The sequence below is a fragment of the Crocuta crocuta genome, unplaced genomic scaffold (assembly GCF_008692635.1).
Source record: "Crocuta crocuta isolate KB4526 unplaced genomic scaffold, BGI_CrCroc_1.0 scaffold243, whole genome shotgun sequence".
Lineage (NCBI taxonomy): Eukaryota > Metazoa > Chordata > Mammalia > Carnivora > Hyaenidae > Crocuta > Crocuta crocuta.
Window position 1 is genome coordinate 6,561,907 of NW_027529596.1, and position 18,148 is coordinate 6,580,054.

Below are 18,148 nucleotides of genomic sequence, written 5' to 3' on the forward strand. Positions count from 1 at the left end.
CTGACCTGTTCATCAGGCAACTGATAATGTTTGGTTGACAGTGGAAGATGTGCTTTTTTTGTACAGGAAGAAGGGTTTCTGCCCACCATTTAAGGTGCCCCCTCTACAGGCCCAAGAACCTCTCAGACCTGAAACAAGAGCAAGTAGAGATGGGCAGGGATTCTGGTGCTTCTCTGTGCCCATTCACCGCAGAGCTCCACGGGCCTACCCGTACTTTCCCCCACCCAGTACCGCACCCACACGGTCGCATTCCTGCTCTTGCTTTTTCTGACTTTCAGGCAGAATTCCTCCATTTCTGCTAACCACGCTTTAAAGAAGGCACATTATCATCAAGTTTTTATTGAAATACGGAAACACAATATATTATGATTAAGAACTGTCAGTCGCCTCATTTACGTGTGATTAATCATGGTGATACCGTCGGTTAAGATTACATCCTACTACTAAATGATTGGGTTTAGGTGTTCCTACATCTCACACAACACTGGAAATTTTTCATATCTAGAGCTGCTCACTTCATGTATTTTAGAGCTTAAAAATACACATTTTGGGGCACCTGACTGGCTCAGTTGGTAGAACATGTGACTCTTGAATTCTGGGTTGTGACTTTGAGCCCCATGTTGGGAGTAGAGATCATTAAAAAAAATAAAGTAAAACAAAATTTTAAAATACACATTTTTTTACAATGTTCAGATAACATTAATAAAAAAGTTGAAATTACCCATAATGTCATCACTCAGAGATAGAATATTCTTTGAGTGATGCACAGAATATTCCAGATCTACACAAAATAAGATTTAATAAGATGAATAACATTTTGAAACCCTTTTTTTTCCAGTTTACTGAGACACAGTTGACATATAATATTGTATTAGTTTAGGTATACATCATAAAGATTTAATATATGTATATAGTGTGAGATGATTACTACATAAGTTTAGTTATTATCTATCACTTCATATAGTTGCAAATTTCTTTACTCATGATGAGAACTTTTAAGATCTACTATCTTAGCACCCTTTAAATACACAATACAATATTATTATCTATAATCACCATGCAGTACATTGCATTTCTAGAATTTATTTATCTAGAAGTTTGTACATTTTGACTCCCTTCACCCATTTACCCCATCCTTCCAACTCTGCCTCTGGCAACCACCACTCTGTTCTCTTTTTCTCTGCTTTGATTTTTCTATATTCCACATATAAATGAGATCATACAGTACTTGTTTTTATCTGACTTATTTCACTTAGCACAATGCCCTCCAAGTCTAGCCATGTTGTTACAAATAGCAAGTTTTCCTTCTTTTATGCTTGATGCCTGAATACATACACATATACATATATACAACATCTTCTCTATCCATTCATCCATCAACGAACACAGATTATTTCTATGTCTTGGCCATTGCAAATAATGCCACAGTGAACGTGGAGGTGCAGATATCTCTTTGAGGTAGGGATTTCACTTTCTTTGGATAAATACCCAGAAGTGGAATTCCTGGTAGTTCTAATTTTTTGAGGAACCTCTATACTGTTTCCCACAGCGGCTGCACCAGTTTGCATTCCTACCAACAATGCGCGAAGGTTCCCACTTCTCCACCTCCTCACCAACACTTCTTATCTTGTGCCTTTTTGATACTAACCATTCTAATAGGTGTGAGGTGATAGCGCATTGTGGTTTCAGTTTGCATTTCCCTGATGATTAGTGATGGGGAGCCCTCTTCATGAAACTGTTTGCCATCTGTATATCATCTTCTCCAGGAAAAAATGTCTAGTCCAATTCTCTGCCCATTTTTTAATCAGATTTTTTTTTTTTTGCTATTGACTTGTATGAGTTATTGATGTAATTGGGGCATTAACTTCTTATCAAATATATGATTGGCAAATATTTATCCTATCCCCCGGGCTGCCTTTTTATATTGCTTCTTTCCTTAGCTGTGCAAAAGCTTTTTAGTTTGATGTAGTCCCGTTTATTTTTGTTTTTGTTCACTTTCCTTTTGGTGTCAAGTCCAAAAACTCATTGAGAAGACTGATTGTAAGGAATTTACTCCTTCCTGTTTTCTTCTAGGAGTTTTATGGCTTCAGGTCTTACCTTCAAGTCTTTAACCAATTTTGAGTTGATTTTTCTGTATAAAATAGTTTCATCTTTTGCATGTTGCATTTTCCCCAACACCACTTGCTAAAGAGACTCTCCTCTCCCCATTGCATATTTTGGGGGTTAGGGGTTTTTTTTTGCCATAAATTAATTGATCGCATAGATATGGGTTTATTTCTGTGCTCACTATACTGTTCAGTGGAGATATGTGTCTCTTTTATGACAATGTCATACTACTTTGATTACCAGAGCTTTATAATAGAATTTGAAATCAGGAAGCATGATGTCTCCACGTCGTTTCTCTTTCTCAAGGTTGCTTTAGATATTTGGACTCTTTTGTGGGAGTTTTAGGATATTAGAATTCTTCGTTCTAGTTCTGTGAAAAAATGCCTTTGGAATTTTAATGTTATTTATTTATTTATTTATTTATTTATTTTCTAAAGCAAAGAGAGAAAGAGGCAGAGGGAGAGAGAATGGATCCCAAGCAGGCTCCATGCTCAGTGCAAAGCTTGACACAGGGCTCAATCCTATGACCCCAGGATCAGGACCTGAGCCTAAATCAAGAGTCAGACTGTCACCAGACTGAACCACCCCCACACACCCCCACCTTTGGAATTTTGATAGGGATTGCATTAAATGTGTAGATGGCTTTGGATGCTATAGACATTTTAACAATATTAATTCTTCCAATCCATGAACACAAAATATCTTCCCATTTATTTGTGTTTTCTTCCATTTCTTTCATCAGTGTCTTACAGTTTTCAGTGTACAGGTCTTTAACCTCATTGGTTAAAATTATTCCTATTTATTGTTTTGATACAATTATAAATAGGATTGTTGTCTTAATTTCTCTGTCCAATAGTTCGTTATTAGTATATAGAAATGCAATACATCTTTGTGTAATGATTTTGTATCCTGCAACTTCACTGAACTCCTTTATTAGTTCTAACATTTATTTTGGTGGCGTCTTTATGGTTTTCTATATATTGACCATGCTATCTGCAAATAAAGACAGTTTTACTGCTTACTTTCTTATCTGGATGCCTTTGATTTCTCTTCCTTGCCTAATTGTTCTGGGTGGGACTTCCAATATATGTTGAATAAAAGTGGTGAGAGTGGGCATGCTTGTCTTACTCCTGATCTTAGAGAAAAAGCCTACAGCTTTTTACCTTGGAATATGATATTAGCTGTGGGCTTGTCATATATGACCTTTATTATGCTGAAATATGTTCCCTTTATAACCACATTATCATGAATGGATGTTGAATTTTGTCAGATTCTTACCTACATCTATTGAGATTACTATATGATTTTTATCCTTCAATTTTTGTAATGTTTTATTTATTTTTGAGAGGCAAGGGGGGCAGAGAGAGACGGGGAGACAGGATCCAGAGTGGGCTCTGCACTGTCAACACAGAGCCCGATGTGAGGCTGAAACCCATGAGCCATGAGACCAAGACCTGAGCCAAAGTCGGACGCCCAACTGACAGAGCCCCCCAGACGCCCCTCCTTCAATTTGTTAATGTGGCATATTATGTTGATTGATCTGTAGATGTCGAGCCATCCTTGTAGCCCTAGAGTAAATCCCACTTGGTCATGGTGTATGATCTTTTTAATGTGTTGTTGGATTCAGTTTGCTATTATCTTCTTGATTGAAACCTTGTTTTGTGTAACAGTTTTCTTGAGATAATTCACATACCATACAACTCATCCATTTAAAGTGTTCAATTCAACCAAAACCTTTGTTTAAACTTAAGTATTTATTGTGGAATGTCTCCCACCTCAAAATTTATAATTCTACAACATCACTTTTAATGGTGGTATGGTATTCTTGTATACGTCTGTATCATTTTTTTAATCATCCCCCCCTTTTTTTCATATGAAGATTGTTTCCATTCTTTTATTATCATAAAACACTTTGGTGCACACTCTTAGAGCTAACTCTTTGTCGACACCCCTGGAGTTGCTGTGACAAAGTGTATGCCCATTTTAAAGATACTAATACTTATCGCCAAAGTGTTCTCAAACAAGTTGCACCAGTGAGTGTAACTCACTGGGAGTGTAACTCACATGGGAGTCCGCACACGTGTGAAGATATTTCACCATTATATTTTGACTCTTCTTTACTTTTACCTTCAGAGGGGGCTTATCTGAGTGGAGGGACAGGAAGATTATAACTGATCTCAGGTTCATCCAACACCAGTTTGCACCGCGGTGGTTAGTCTGGTCAGAAGACAGTGTTGGTCCTGGAGGGAACCAAACATCCATAGGGAAAAAAAATTACAGTGGGAAAGGGCACTGGGGAAATGTGGAGTACCAGAGGTAGGCACAGACAGGAAGTACGGTACAGGAAGTAGCCAGAGTACAGGAAGTACAGTACAGGAAGTAGCCAGAGTACAGGAAGTACAGTAAAGGAAGTAACCAGGGTACAGGAAGTACAGTACAGGAAGTAGCCACACCCGAGCAGACCCGGTGGAGGTTTTGATGCAGGTCGCCTTCTGTAACCCGTGGTTGGGGAGGAGGAGGGATGCTATAACACAGGGGAACAAGGGACTGGGATCCTTGAGCCACCTGCTGAAAACCCTGCTGTGCTCGCCTTGGCACCAAGGAGTCTTGCCAATAGTATCTTTGTAGCCTCCGAGCCACTTCCTGAGAATGGATCTCAGCCGATGAGAACACTGGACTGCTTTTCTTCTACTGGGTGCTCAGCAAGCTGTTTCTGTTTTCTTCTAGACCTCTCATAGACTTGACAATTCCACCCAAGAGAAAAAGCCAGTATCAGCCGCAATTAGACCAACAAACTCTTATTCAATACATTTGTTTTCGAAGACATTCAAGGCCCGCTGAACCATGGTATAAAGAAACTACCTACCAAAGGGACTATTCTCTGCCATTTTACAATATCGGTAAGTCAGGTCAACTGCTCTTACTCTCTGAGATCAACCGTTCCTCAGATGAGCCTCTTCCGTAGGCTTGCAGCCGTCAGGGACGTATCTGGGACCAGTCAGCTTGGGGGACAATGTGTGTGTGTGTGTGTGTGTGTGTGTGTGTGTAGGTACAGGAAAAAGAATTTAGAGGCTGGCCCAAGGGCTGTTTCCGCCTCTCCTCGTTTTCCAGCTCCCTATAAAATTCAAGGATAAAAATGCAAAAATGTCAGGGCATCTGGGTGGCTCAGTCGGTTAAGTGTCTGACTTTGGCTCAGGTCATGATCAATGGTTTGTGAGTTCGGGGCTCTGCGCTGATGGTACAAAGCCTGCTTGGGATTCTCCTTCTCTCTGCCCCTCTCCCACTTGTGCATGTGTATACTCTCTCTGTCTCAAAATAAATAAATAGATTTAAGAAAAGAAAAGAAACGCACAAATATCCTTGCTAAGAAGCAGGCTCAAGTGTGACTGCTTCTCACTGAGCCCCTGTCACTCAACAAATTCCTTATTGTGCCTAAATATATTGTTGAGGAAATTTTTTTCTGTCTTCTTCTCCCATTTTGCTTTTTTAAATGTTTTGTTTATTTTTGAGAGAAAGGGCATGAGTGGGGGAGGGGGGTGGACAGAGGATCTGAAGCAGGCCCACACTGACAGCACAGAGCCCGACATGGGGCTTGAACCCACGAACCATGAGATCATGACCTGAGCTGAAGCCGGACGTTTAACCACCTGAACTACCTCGACGCCCCCTTAGCCTCCCATTTTAAATGGCTTTATGACAATTTGACATTTGGAGGCATGTTTCAAAAATTCTAAGATCCCTCTTCATTGCAACATGCGTGGGTATGAAGGGCCAAGCCCTCCCCCAGAAATGATGGGGGGCAAGTATACACATGAATGCCAGTGTAGACACTACTTATATTCCTGTCATCATGGATGCCTTGAACTGTAGCGAGTGGAAGGAGTTGCTGTATTGACAGGCTTTGTATGTGACTAAACCCCACTATTTCTGGGGCTCTAACCCTGCGGCAGGCACATATTTTGTCCTCATAACAGCACTCTCAGGTAAGTGCTATCACTTACCCCATTTTCCAAGAAGCGGGGATCAAGTTGCAGAGACAGTTAATGACCCAGCCCCAGGTCACCATGCAGGAGGCAGGAGAGGCGGAGTTCAGATCCAGGCCCTTTGAGAGAGAGAATTCAGGCACAGGCCAAGCTCTGTGCTTGACCCATAACCCATATGGCCCCTGTCACGGCCGGGTGTCACCTGCACTACTGTTTATTTAACAGTTTTCTTTAAAGTGAGTCACTTTCTCGTTGCTTGAGAAAGAAACCAGCAGGAGGCTGGTGGAGGGAGTGGCTGGGGGTGAGGAGGGTCTGCCCTTCCTCCTGTTCTCCCCTGAGAAGAGTGGCCACGGAGGGGGCTCAGGTCCCAGGGGAACCGCGGACAACAGCGGCCGGGAGGGTGGGCGGCGCACGGGACCAGGCAATCCGCCTCCGACGGTGGAGCCGCGGAGAGGGGGCAGTAGATGAAGCCGACGGGCTGCATGTGGGCAGGGGGCATCTGGTGTAAGAGGTTCCGGGGGTACAAAGCTGGGTTCTGGGAGGTGAGAGACGGGTGGAGGCTGAGAGGGGTGGGAGATGAGGGGAGAGGGAGGCTGGGGGCTGAGATGAGCCCNTGCGGATGAGACTTGGGGGACACGGAAACCCCCAAGAGCTGGGTAGCTGGAGAGAAGAGGTGGTCAGGAGGAGAGCCAGCTAAGCGGCTTGCCCTTTCGAGAACGTCCGAGTCTGAAGTCTGCTTCCTTCGCAGGGGGGAGTCCAGGTGGGCCTGGGGTCACCATAGTGGTAGTAAACAGGACCTTCTTTACAATCCCTCTGCCATCAGGGAATCTGGTTAGAAAGACACAAAAGGTTTTCTCCCCTGCTTGCTTTAGACAATGATTCTTTTAAAAATTTCTTTTAATGTTTTTATTTATTTTTGAGAGAGAGACATACACAGAGTGTGAGCAGAGGAGGGGCAGAGAGAGAGGGAGACACAGAATCCAAAGCAGGATCCCGGCTCTGAGCTGTCAGCACAGAGCCCAACACAGGGCTGGAACTCACTAGCTGTAAGATCATGACCTGAACCGAAGTCAGACACTTAACCAACTGAGCCACCCAGACGCCCCCAAACGACAATTCTTAATTCTTTCCCACCCTACAGAACGAAGGGAGTGTTTAGTTAGCAACGCAATTCAAGATTTAGCATATACTGTGTCCCTAGCACTGTGCCGGGTGCCACGGGAGGAGGTGAGCGCCACGCCCAGGCTCTGACCTCAGCCACGGCGAGTTCCCAGTCCAATCGGGAAGGTGAAGCAACAATCAGCCCATCAGAGAAGGATTAAGAAGCACCTTGCTGAGCGGGAGCTGGGAGGTGGGGTCTAGAACATGCCGGGCCCTGATGGATGAGGTCCGAGGCAGAGAGGGAACGGGGCATGCCGTGGGCAGGGACGCGCAGCCAGGATGTGGTGGGAGCGGGGGTGATGAGGCTCGTGGGAGGGGGGAGCAGGGAGGACTCCAGCCAGGACACTGACCCCCCCGGGCCAGGCAGGTGGGGTTAGTGGGAGACATCTGAGACTGGCAGAACTCAGGCCTCGGGGGGCTGGGGGCCCACACGCTCTAGCTCTTCAGCATTGACCAAGACGCTCAGCTTCTCTGAACTTGACTTCTCTGAAGTCTGTAGTTTAGCGTAGCTGTTAGGATTTAAAATGCCTGTCATGTGCCCAGAACTGTGGTAAGTGACACACACGCACATGTGTACACTTGTGCTTGCAGTGAGTCCTAGCCCCCGGGAAGTAGTTATTATTATTTCCTCCAAGTAGCAGAAGAGAAAACCCAGCCTTGCAGGCTTTTAAGAAACTTACTCCAGCAGCTGGTGGGTCGTCGATCCAGGCCCTCCACATAGGTCAGGCTCCCAACCCTTGCTCCTGAATTGAACCCAGGAGGCTTTGCAGGGAATGGGAAGAAGATTCAGGTGGCGTAGCATTTGGAGTGAGAAAGGAAGCATCAAGAGAGAATTCCCGAGAAACTCATGAGAAATTAAAGCTCGTTGCACAGCTGTCTGCTTCCGCCGCAGGATTGTTGGTGCCTCAGATGAAAATGAGGGCTTTCAGCCAAAGAGGTGTCAAGCTTGGATGTGTAGGCAACTGAAAAGAAGATGCTGGAAAGTGCAGCAGGCAGCAGTCGACACGGAACAGAGTTGGAAGCCTGACCAATTCAAGAGATGATTTATGTCGAAATATTCACTGCTCCATTCTCTGAGCCACTGATTGAGTGCACATCAGTTATCTATCATGGAAAATCGTCTTGTTCCAAAACCTAGTGGCTTATAAGATAAAGGGTCATGATTTTCACCGTTAGGGTGGGCAATTCTGACTCAGGGTCTCTCTCAAGGAATCAGTCAGATGTCAGTGAGCGCTGTATCATCTGAAGGCTTGACTGGGGCTGGAAGGTCCGCCTCCGAGGTGGCCCATTCACATGCTCGTCACTCACACACTGGCTGGTGACGGCCTTGCCTTTCCAAGTGGGTGCCCTCCCACAAGTGCCAAATGTCCCGAAGGCATGGCAGTTAGCTTCCCCTACCTAGAATGGGCAACCTGAGATGAAGGGGGAGACTGCAATGCCTTTGATGACCCAGGGGCAGAAGCCACTCACTGTCACTTCTGAATGATCCTACCGAGACAGTGTGCCAGGGGATTATGTAAGACACAAGTCCCAGGGGGTGAGAATCACTGGGGTCCATCGTGGAAACTGGCAACCAAGCTCACTCATTGACGGGACACCCTTTATGAACCAGCCACTGTGCTTGCTGTCTGCAGGGGGTCCAGTGACCAGGATCGACAGAGCAGACAGGACTGACACCTGCTCTCATGGAGGTGACATTCTTGGGGGCATATAGAGCACGACCCAGTACATTTTTTAAACATTAAAGACTGGGGGCGCCTGGGTGGCTCAGGTGGTTAAGCGTCCGACTTCAGCTCAGGTCATGATCTCACGGTTCGTGGGTTCGAGCCCCGCATCGGGCTCTGTGCTGACAGCTAGCTCAGAGCCTGGAGCCTGTTTCGGATTCTGGGTCTCCCTCTCTCTCTGACCGTCCCCTGCTCGCTCGCTCTCTCTCTCTCTCTCTCAGAAATTAATTTTAAAAACCCCAAACATTATAGACTGTACCGGTGCTTCCAGGGAAATAGGCAGGGGTTAAGTATAGCCAAGGGAGGTCCCTTTTAATAGCACAGTCAGGGAAAACCTCTATGCGATTTTAGCTGAGCTCTGAAACACAGGAATGAGTCACATAAAGAGCATTTCAGGAGGAAGGGGCAAACAGCAGGTCCCAAAGCCTGAAAGCGGAAAGGCCTAGGCTCGTTTGAGGCACAGGAAAGAATCCAGGGTAGCTGGTGTGTGGTCAGCAAGGGTGCCTGTGGTTGGGTGCCTGGATTCCAGTCTCAAAACAGAGGGAGGACACAGGGAGGGACCAATCATTTGCATTTTTAAAGGATCACTCTGGTTGCTGTTAAGACCCTGCTTGGAGAGGGACAAGGGGTAGGGCATGCCCACCAGGGAGGAAGCTATGGCCTAGTTTCGAACAGAGATGATGGTGGCTCGGACCAGTAGGGAAGATGAAAAGGAATGAATGGATTCCAGAGATATTTTGGAGGTGACATCAGTTGGACTTGGTGACTTGCTGTTGAGAGCATTTTCATTCAGTCATCTGTATTCTCTCAGTAAATGATTTGAGAGCCTACTTGTATGCCAGGCAGTGCGAAAGGTTTTGGCGATACCATGTCAGGCAAAAACAGACACAAAGTTTCTACGTTCAGGAAGCCTCGGTGGAGAACGGGGATAGAAATTAGCGTAACGTTTCACCTGCCATAAATGCGATTAAGCAGAATTCAGGTGGTGCTCTAGGAGCGCTTAGTGGGTCAGAAAAAGGATTCCCTGAGGAAATGATGAGCTAAAAGTTCACTAAGCAAGGAGTAGGGGAAGAGCTTCACAGCGAGCACAGAGTGTGCAAAGGCCCTGGGTAGGAACACAACATATTTGAGAAACTAAAAAAAGAAAATAAGGTGCAAAACACCAAAATCAGGAAAGGTGGAGCAGGATGTAGCTAGAGATGTAAAGACAGGAACAAGGAGAGAGCTCACAGGGCATCTTCGGCTCTGGCACCTCTAGCCTGAGATTAATGGGAAACCACTAAAAAGTTTTAAGGAGGGTGGAGATACCATGATTAAAAGTGCATCATGGAAAGATCGCTCTCTGGCGAAGGAAAGGGGGGCTGCGTGGGGAGTCGGGCGGGGCAGAGATTGAATATGCTGAGTCAGGACTGTCCCCCCTGCCATGCCCCCCCCCCACTACCCCCAACAGTGGTTACGCTAAAGGATCTTACCCTCAGTGACCTCACTTTTAGCAAGCCAGATGCCCAGGATATATCCATTCCAACTAAATTAGGATCTCCTGGTGCGGGGGTGGGGTGGGGCAGTCCCAGGCATCAGTAATTTAACCCCTGCCCCACCAATTAGTCCACCACAAGGCCAAGTTTAGGAACCAGTGGTTTAGGCAGGTGATGATAGCTGGTAGCAGTAAAGAGAATCAGATCGATTGGTGAGACACTTAGGTGGCGATTATTTTGTAAACAACAATCCAGCAGGTGCCAGGCAGGTCTGCAAGAGACCTAACAGAGAGAGGTCACAGATCTGAGCACTGAGAGAGAACGCAGCAGGCGCTGAATCGAGGGTTTGCTGAAATCAAGAAACTGCTCCTTGAAGGATTCTTTGGGGGAAGGGCTTCTCAGAGAATAAGATCGATATTAAGTGGTTTATATTTAGTTGTTGTTTTTTATCTTAACCATTTGACCTGTCTTTGTGATCAGATTTTAAGGGCTGGGTATATGTCTAGATTAGCACTGATGTGCATTTATTTCACTATTAAGTTCTTATTTCTTTGGGAATTGTTGAAAAACAGATTAAATATAGATCATGATAGATCACAGCTCAAGAACTTCCTCCTGGGGGTGCCTGGGTGGCTCAGTCGGTTAAGTGTCTGACTTCGGCTCAGGTCATGATCTCACGGTTCATGGGTTTGAGCTCCGCGTCAGGCTCTGTACTGACAGCTCGGAGCCTGGAGCCAGCTTCAGATTCTGTGTCTCCCGGTCTCACTACCCTTTCCCTGCTCACGCTCTGTCTCTCTCTGTGTCAAAAATAAATAAATGTTTAAAATTTAAAAAAAGAAGAAGAAGAAGTTCTTCTCTTCCTCAGTAACAAATTCTCAGCACATAGAGGTTCATTTATTTACTTAGGAAACATTGATTAAGCACTATGTACAAGACAGTGTAAGATATACAGACTCCATCCTCAGAGAACTTATGCCTGGGAGTATGAGACAGCCCCTCGGACAAAAGTTGCCCATGTATTGCTCACCCTGGCACCGAATAATTAAAAGAACTCATTCTTCGAAAATAAAATATCTGGTCTTCATAGCAGTGTGACCCTTAGACTCTCTGACCTTCAGATTCCTCATCTGTAAAAAGGATAATAATAGTATCTACCTAACAGAACAGAGATATCCTATAGGGAATTTAGCATTTGCTTGTATGTAATGTTAACGAGCCTTCAAAAAAATGTTAGCTGTTATATTATTGATCAAAGAATAAACACGGGCCATAATAAATGTTTGTAAATAAAAAAGAAACCCTAACACAATGGAATTGTATTTTATCCTGGGATTAAGTTCTAAAACCAGTGCATCAAGAAGTTATTGTGTATACTCAAAGTTATCCTTGGAAATCGCTTAAATTGTTCAAAGTGATAATATTAAATGATACGAAATTATTCCAGTAGTTGGAATAAATGGGATTCCGCAAATTGGTTAAATTTTCTGCGGAGTTCTCTCTTACCCATTTCATGTTTCAATGACGGCTTTGGAAGAAGTCACCCCTACAAACCCACACGAGGAAGAGTCTCACTTTTTTGAAGGGCAAGGAAATACCCTAAATCAGTTCACGTGTCCTTTCCACAGCAGTCCCCACCCCAAAATCTGCACAGCGTATCTCGGGCTTGAGAGCATCGGCTGTCCGCGGCCAGGTAGATTCACTTAGTGCAATGGCGGAAGGAATCCCCAAACGTGTGCTGTGTGTTCTCGGAACATTTATTGTCGAAGCGATCCAGTTAAATGAGCGTGTCATTCAGCTCTATGGCTGGCGAGGGATTCTTCACGCCTCTAAACTGCTTACACATATTGTAACCCTGAAGAAGGTCAGAGTTGGAATTTTAACCCCATGAGCCTTGGGAGGTCGAATAGTTACTTAGGACAGACAGGTACGCACTATAAATTAGATTTAAAGAATCCTACAGGGATGGCACTTCAAGTCATACTCCCAGGTTCAATGAAATGTTATCCATTCTTAATGCCAAGAAAGGTTGGTATCTTTCAATGCTGTCGAAGTACTGTGGAAGGTGGAATGGAGCAGTGAAGAGTTGAGGGACTTGGGGGCCAGATATTCCTGGGCCAAGTCCCCTCACCATCCCATAAACTTGGGCAAGTTCATGAATCTCTTTGAGAGGGTGACGCCGTCAGTGGGCCCCTGAGGATTGCTACACGGCACTATACGTACTACAGCGGTGTTATGATGCTATGGCTGTAACACCCTGCTCTTTGGTTCATCCAGGGTGGATGCCGTGATTGATGCACTTAACCTCAGGCCCTCCGTGAACCCTCAGGTCTAGACAGGCAGACTGTTAGTGATTGTGGACAAGAGGTTATAAAGTACAAGAGAACCCCGGTGGGTGTGCATTGAGGGATGGTACCAACGGAAGTTTGATACAAACATACAGAGTGGCCCGTTTACAGTGTAAGGCTTAACGGGTTTTGGGGTCTAAAATTAGGGTGTCAAAATGCAAATGTATATGACTGATTTAATTTTATTTACATGTGGGCATAATTCAATGAGATGCCTCTTGATCTCAGATGAAATGCAGAAATAACTTTTTGACTGAGTCCTTCTCTTCCACATCTTTTAGATATATTCCTTTCCCTTCAATTCCCTAAATTCTTTTATTATTGCTGACAATCGTTGTTGATGCTTTTTGGGGCACCTGGGTGGCTCAGTTGGTTGAGCGTCTGACTTCAGCTCAGGTCGTGATCTCATGGTTTGTGGGTTTGGGCCCCGCGTCGGGCTCTATGCTCTGACAACTCAGAACCTGGGGCCTGTTTCAGATTCCGTCTCTCTCTCTCTCTCTGTCTCAAAAATGAATAAACATTAAAAAAATTTTTTTAATTGTTGTTGACACTATTTTAAAATTCAGGAGTGAATGGTCTTAAAATAAATCATTGATTTGTTTTAAATTCCAGGTTGGAACAGGAAATTAGCCACAGTTTCATCGAACCCTAGGCCACTCAATTCTCTGCCAGAGCTCGACTGTTGTGAAGAGAGGCAGTTTTGAAAGAAAACCTTTTAAATTTAAAATCACCATGGCATTTGAACAAAACAGCATTTGGAGTTCTTACGTGACTCTTTTAGATTAAAATAAAGATAACAGGACTACTTTCAACTGAAGTGTGTATGTATCCAGACGCCTACAATCTGAAACATTCACCTGCTGCCAAGTCTCTCCAGACCAAGGTGATCAGCGCAGCGCAGGGAATCACGAGTCAAGTATAAGTGAGCCTGTCATCAGCTGCCACCTCAGTTCCACCACCAGACTTGGTGCTGGTGCCAGCGAACCACCTTACATTTAAGCCAAAGGCTTAATGCGGGGGGCCAGGTCAGAATATAACCGGCTCAATAACTGCATTACTCACTATTAGAAGAAAAAAAAAAACAACAATCTGGGAAGTAGCCGGAAAGGTAGACTGCTAGCCACCACAGACCCTAAAGTGCTCTGGATGCAGAAACGCAGATATGGCTTAGGGCTGTAGTGAGTTATGGGAGGTAAAAAAAAAAAAAAAAAAAAAAGAGATGAACTGAAAGTCTGTACGCAGAGAGTTAATGAGTTAATACCCCTATCTTAACAACTGGGCGTCAGTTCCCCAGGTAAAAAGCTAGAGGGTCTCTCCTACAGAAATGAATGATTCCAAAGAAAAGAATCCTACATCCTGGCCCCTAGCAGCCCCCATACCCACCTCCCTCGAATACCAGTGGTTCCCTATGCAACACCCCAAAGTGAACAGACGTCCCCCCGCAGAACACAATTTTTAGGTAGTTTTCCACGGCCTTAGTCGTAGATGTGAAGAGCCAACCGAGGATCACCAGAGAGTTGGAAAAATAAAGAAACATGGAAGACTAAGACCAAAATAAAGAGAAGTGACCCCAAAGGCAATACCAAGGAATCGAAAACCAGCCAACAAAGTAACATTGTCATCCGACAAGGGATGCGTCCAAATAATTACATCCACATGCATGAAAAAGCAATCTTTCCAAAGCTCTTAGAAATTAAAAGCGTGATTGCTAAAAATTAAACATTGGACAGTACTGGAAGAAAACTCTGAAAAACTCTACATGGAACGGAAAGGCGAAAGAAAGACTAAATAAAGAAGAGACACAGACCTAATCAATCAGGGGGTCCACCTAGCTAGCAAGCTAACAAGCATCCTAGTGACAGAACAGAGAAAATTAGAGGAAATCAACAAGGAAGCGTTTTCACAGAGCTGAGGACCAGGAAGCCGCTCAGATGCAAGGGTCTCGGCTGTGGCCAAGCATAGGAAACCACAGAAAATAAAAATAACCAACTTTTGGTTTCACTGATTTTGTTTCTCTTCACTCTACCCCTTATTTCCTTCCTTTTACTGGCTTTGGGTTGAGTTCACTTTGTTTTGGCTCCTTAAGGTGTAAAGTTAAGGTGTTGATGTGAGACTTTTCACTGTTACCCATTTCCTGCGGAACTCTGCCCATGTTTGCTTCACATTTTCGCTCCTCTTTGCGTTTCCTCATTTCCTCTGTGAGTTCTCCTTTGAGCAAGTGTTCTTAAATGTCCACCGTGAATTTTCCAGTTTTCTTTCTGTTATTGATTTCTAGCGTCACGCCGTTGTGATCAAAGACACTTTGTCCGATTTCAGTATTTTTCGGTCTGAGACTGGTTTTGTGACCGAACATGGGGTCTGTCCTGGAGATTGTCCCACGTGCACGTGAAAAGAACGTGTGTTCTACTATTTTGGGGTGAAGGGTTCCATAAATGTCTAAATCTGGCTGGTTTACAGTGTTGATTCAGTTTTCAATCTCCTCACCAATCTTCCATCTAAATGTTCCATGAATTGTTGAAAGTGGGGTATTGAAATCTCCCAACAATTATTGTAGAACTATTTCTCCCCTCAAATCCATCAACATTTGTTTCATATATTTGGGGGCTCTGTTGTTTGGTGACTATATATTTATAATTATTACACCCTTTGATGACTTGGCCCTTTTATCAATACATAAAGCCCTTATGGGGCGCCTGGGTGGCTTAGTCGGTTAAGCGTCCGACTTTCGCTTAGGTCATGATCTCACGGTTCGTGGGTTCGAGCCCCGCGTCGGGCTCTGTGCTGACTGCCAGCTCAGAGCCTGGAGCCTGTTTCAGTCTGTGACTCCCTCTCTCTCTGACCCTCCCCTGCTTACGCTGTCTCTCTCTCTCTCTCTCTCCTAGAAATAAATAAAAAACATTTAAAAAAAATATCATTATCAAAATACATAAAGCCCTTTGTCTCTTGTAATAGTTTTTGACCTAGTCTGTTTTGTGATTATCAGAATATCTTTTTCCATTCGTCCACTTTCAACCGATTTGTATCTTTGCATCTAAAGTTGAGTGACCTCTAGACAGCAAACATGACCTTGAGTGAGGCAAAATACTTCTTTATTTATTTTTAATGTTTTCTTTTTAATTAATACTATTTCTGAGAGAGAGAGAGAGAGAGACAGCATGAGCAGGGGAGGGTCAGACAGAGAGGGAGACACAGAATCCGAAACAGGATCCAGGCTCTTGAGCTGTCAGCAGAGCCCGATGTGGGGCTTGAACTCACAAACTGTGAGATCATGACCTGAACCTAAATCAAAAGTCAGATGCTTAACTGACTGAGCCACCCAGGTGGCCCTAAATCACCAAATTGCATTCCTAAAACAGGTGAATTTTATGGTCTACAAGTTATACCTCAGGGCGTCTGGGTCACCCAGTTAAAATTTGTTATGATTTGTTAAAATCTGTTATGATTTGTTAAAAGCATACCCTTTTAAAAATTTAAATAATACAAAGATGCATCAGAGAAACCTCAAAGTCCTCTCCTAGTGACTAATGCTAATAAGTTGATATATACCCACACATACTGTGACCTCGCTTTAGATCAACAAATATTTATGGTTTTCAATTTTCTTCTTCCCTTCCCCACTCTTTCCAAACGGGGTCACAAAGTAGGAAACTTGCTGTGCTCACATCAGTGTGTCATGGTCATCTTCTAATCAATACATCTCGATCTAACTAGATTTTTAAAAAAATTTTTTGTGTTTATTTATTATTGAGACAGAAAGAAACAGAGCATGAGCGGGGGAGGTGCAGAGAGAGAGGGAGACACAGAATCCAAAGCAGATTCCAGGCTCTGAGCTGTCAGCACAGAGCCCGACGCAGGGCTCAAACCCACAAACCGCGAGATCATGACCTGAGCCGAAGTCGGGCGCTTAACCGACTGAGACACCCAGGTGCCCCTAACTAGATGTTTTTAAAGGTGTCATAGAAGACCGTGGTATGCCATGAATGGACATTCATGTGTCCCCAATTTTATAATTACATGCAACATAGGGCTGCTTATGGAGGGATGAGATTGATGATGAGTCAAAGCATTTTCAAGTACATATTATATCAGAAATTACAAATTGATTCCCCCATATTGCAGTAACGTCCCCCTGCGGGCAGTACATGAAAACACCATAGCACTGATTTTGTGTATTCGACACTGAGAAATGAGAACTGGTATCGCATTGTGTTAACTTATGTCTTCCTGTCAGCAGGCGAAGGTGAATGCCTTCTCATGTTTGGGGCTGTTTACATTTATTTTTCTGTGGATTGAATGGCACATATTACTTTGCCCATCTTTCATTAGCCGTCACATTCTTACTAGTGGTAGCTCTTTGTATATCAAGGATATGTATTGAAATCTTTTTTCCCAGTTTGCTTTTTGTTAACCCAGAGCTGTTTGTTTTTTAAATGAGCTTTGTTCATAAGCATTTAAAAAAATTTTACTTTGGTCAAATCTGTATTTCCTTAAGGTTTACCAGTTTCCTACTTCTCTTTATTTTTTTTTAAATTTTTAATGTTTTATTTATTTCTAGGAGAGAGAGAGAGACAGCGTGAGCAGGGGAGGGTCAGAGAGAGAGGGAGTCACAGACTGAAACAGGCTCCAGGCTCTGAGCTGGCAGTCAGCACAGAGCCCGACGCGGGGCTCGAACCCACGAACCGCGGGATCATGACCTAAGCGAAAGTCGGACGCTTAACCGACTAAGCCACCCAGGCGCCCCCCTACTTCTCTTTAGAAGGCTCTCCTGAAGTTATTTTCCTTTATGACTTTCATTAATTAAAAATTTTTTAATTTGAATTTTATTCAATCTGAAGTTCCTATTTTGAGATGCTATTTGCTGTCAGTTTTTTAAACTTTTACTTATTTATTTTTTAATTTATACCCAATCTAGCGCAATAATGATTTCAGGAGTAGAATCCAGTGATTCATTCCCCTACATATAATACCCAGTGCTCATCCCAACAAATCATCTTTTTTTAAAAAAACTTTTAATGTTTATTTTTGAGAGAGAGAGAGAGGGAGAGTCAGAGAGAGAGGGAGACAGAATCTGAAGCAGGCTCCAGGCTCTGAGCTAGCTGTCAGCACAGAGCCCGACACGGGCCTCGAACCCATGAACCATGAGATCATGACCTGAGTTGAAACCGGATGCTTAACCGACAGAGCCACCCAGGCGCCCCCAAACAAGTCTTCCTTAATGCCCCTTGCCCATTAAGCCCATCACCCCCCACAACCCCTCCTTGCTGTCATTTTCTTAATGTGTTCTTTTCCCAATGACATGAAATGGCATTTTTAGCCTGTGTCAAGCTCCCACGTGCATGTATGTCACGTCTACT

At 44.1% G+C, this 18,148-nt stretch overlaps 1 protein-coding gene across 1 annotated transcript in view; it reads left to right on the forward strand.

Moving 5' to 3' along the window:
- The window catches only part of SPMIP3 (sperm microtubule inner protein 3), a 31,204-nt gene extending 16,409 nt beyond the window's left edge, over positions 1-14,795 (forward strand). The window contains exons 4-5 of the mRNA XM_077761757.1: positions 4,834-5,006; positions 13,407-14,795. Coding sequence (XP_077617883.1) covers positions 4,834-5,006; positions 13,407-13,498 — 265 coding nt within the window. The 3' untranslated portion in view covers positions 13,499-14,795. The remainder of the gene's footprint in view (positions 1-4,833; positions 5,007-13,406) is intronic.
- Positions 14,796-18,148: the final 3,353 nt, after the last annotated feature.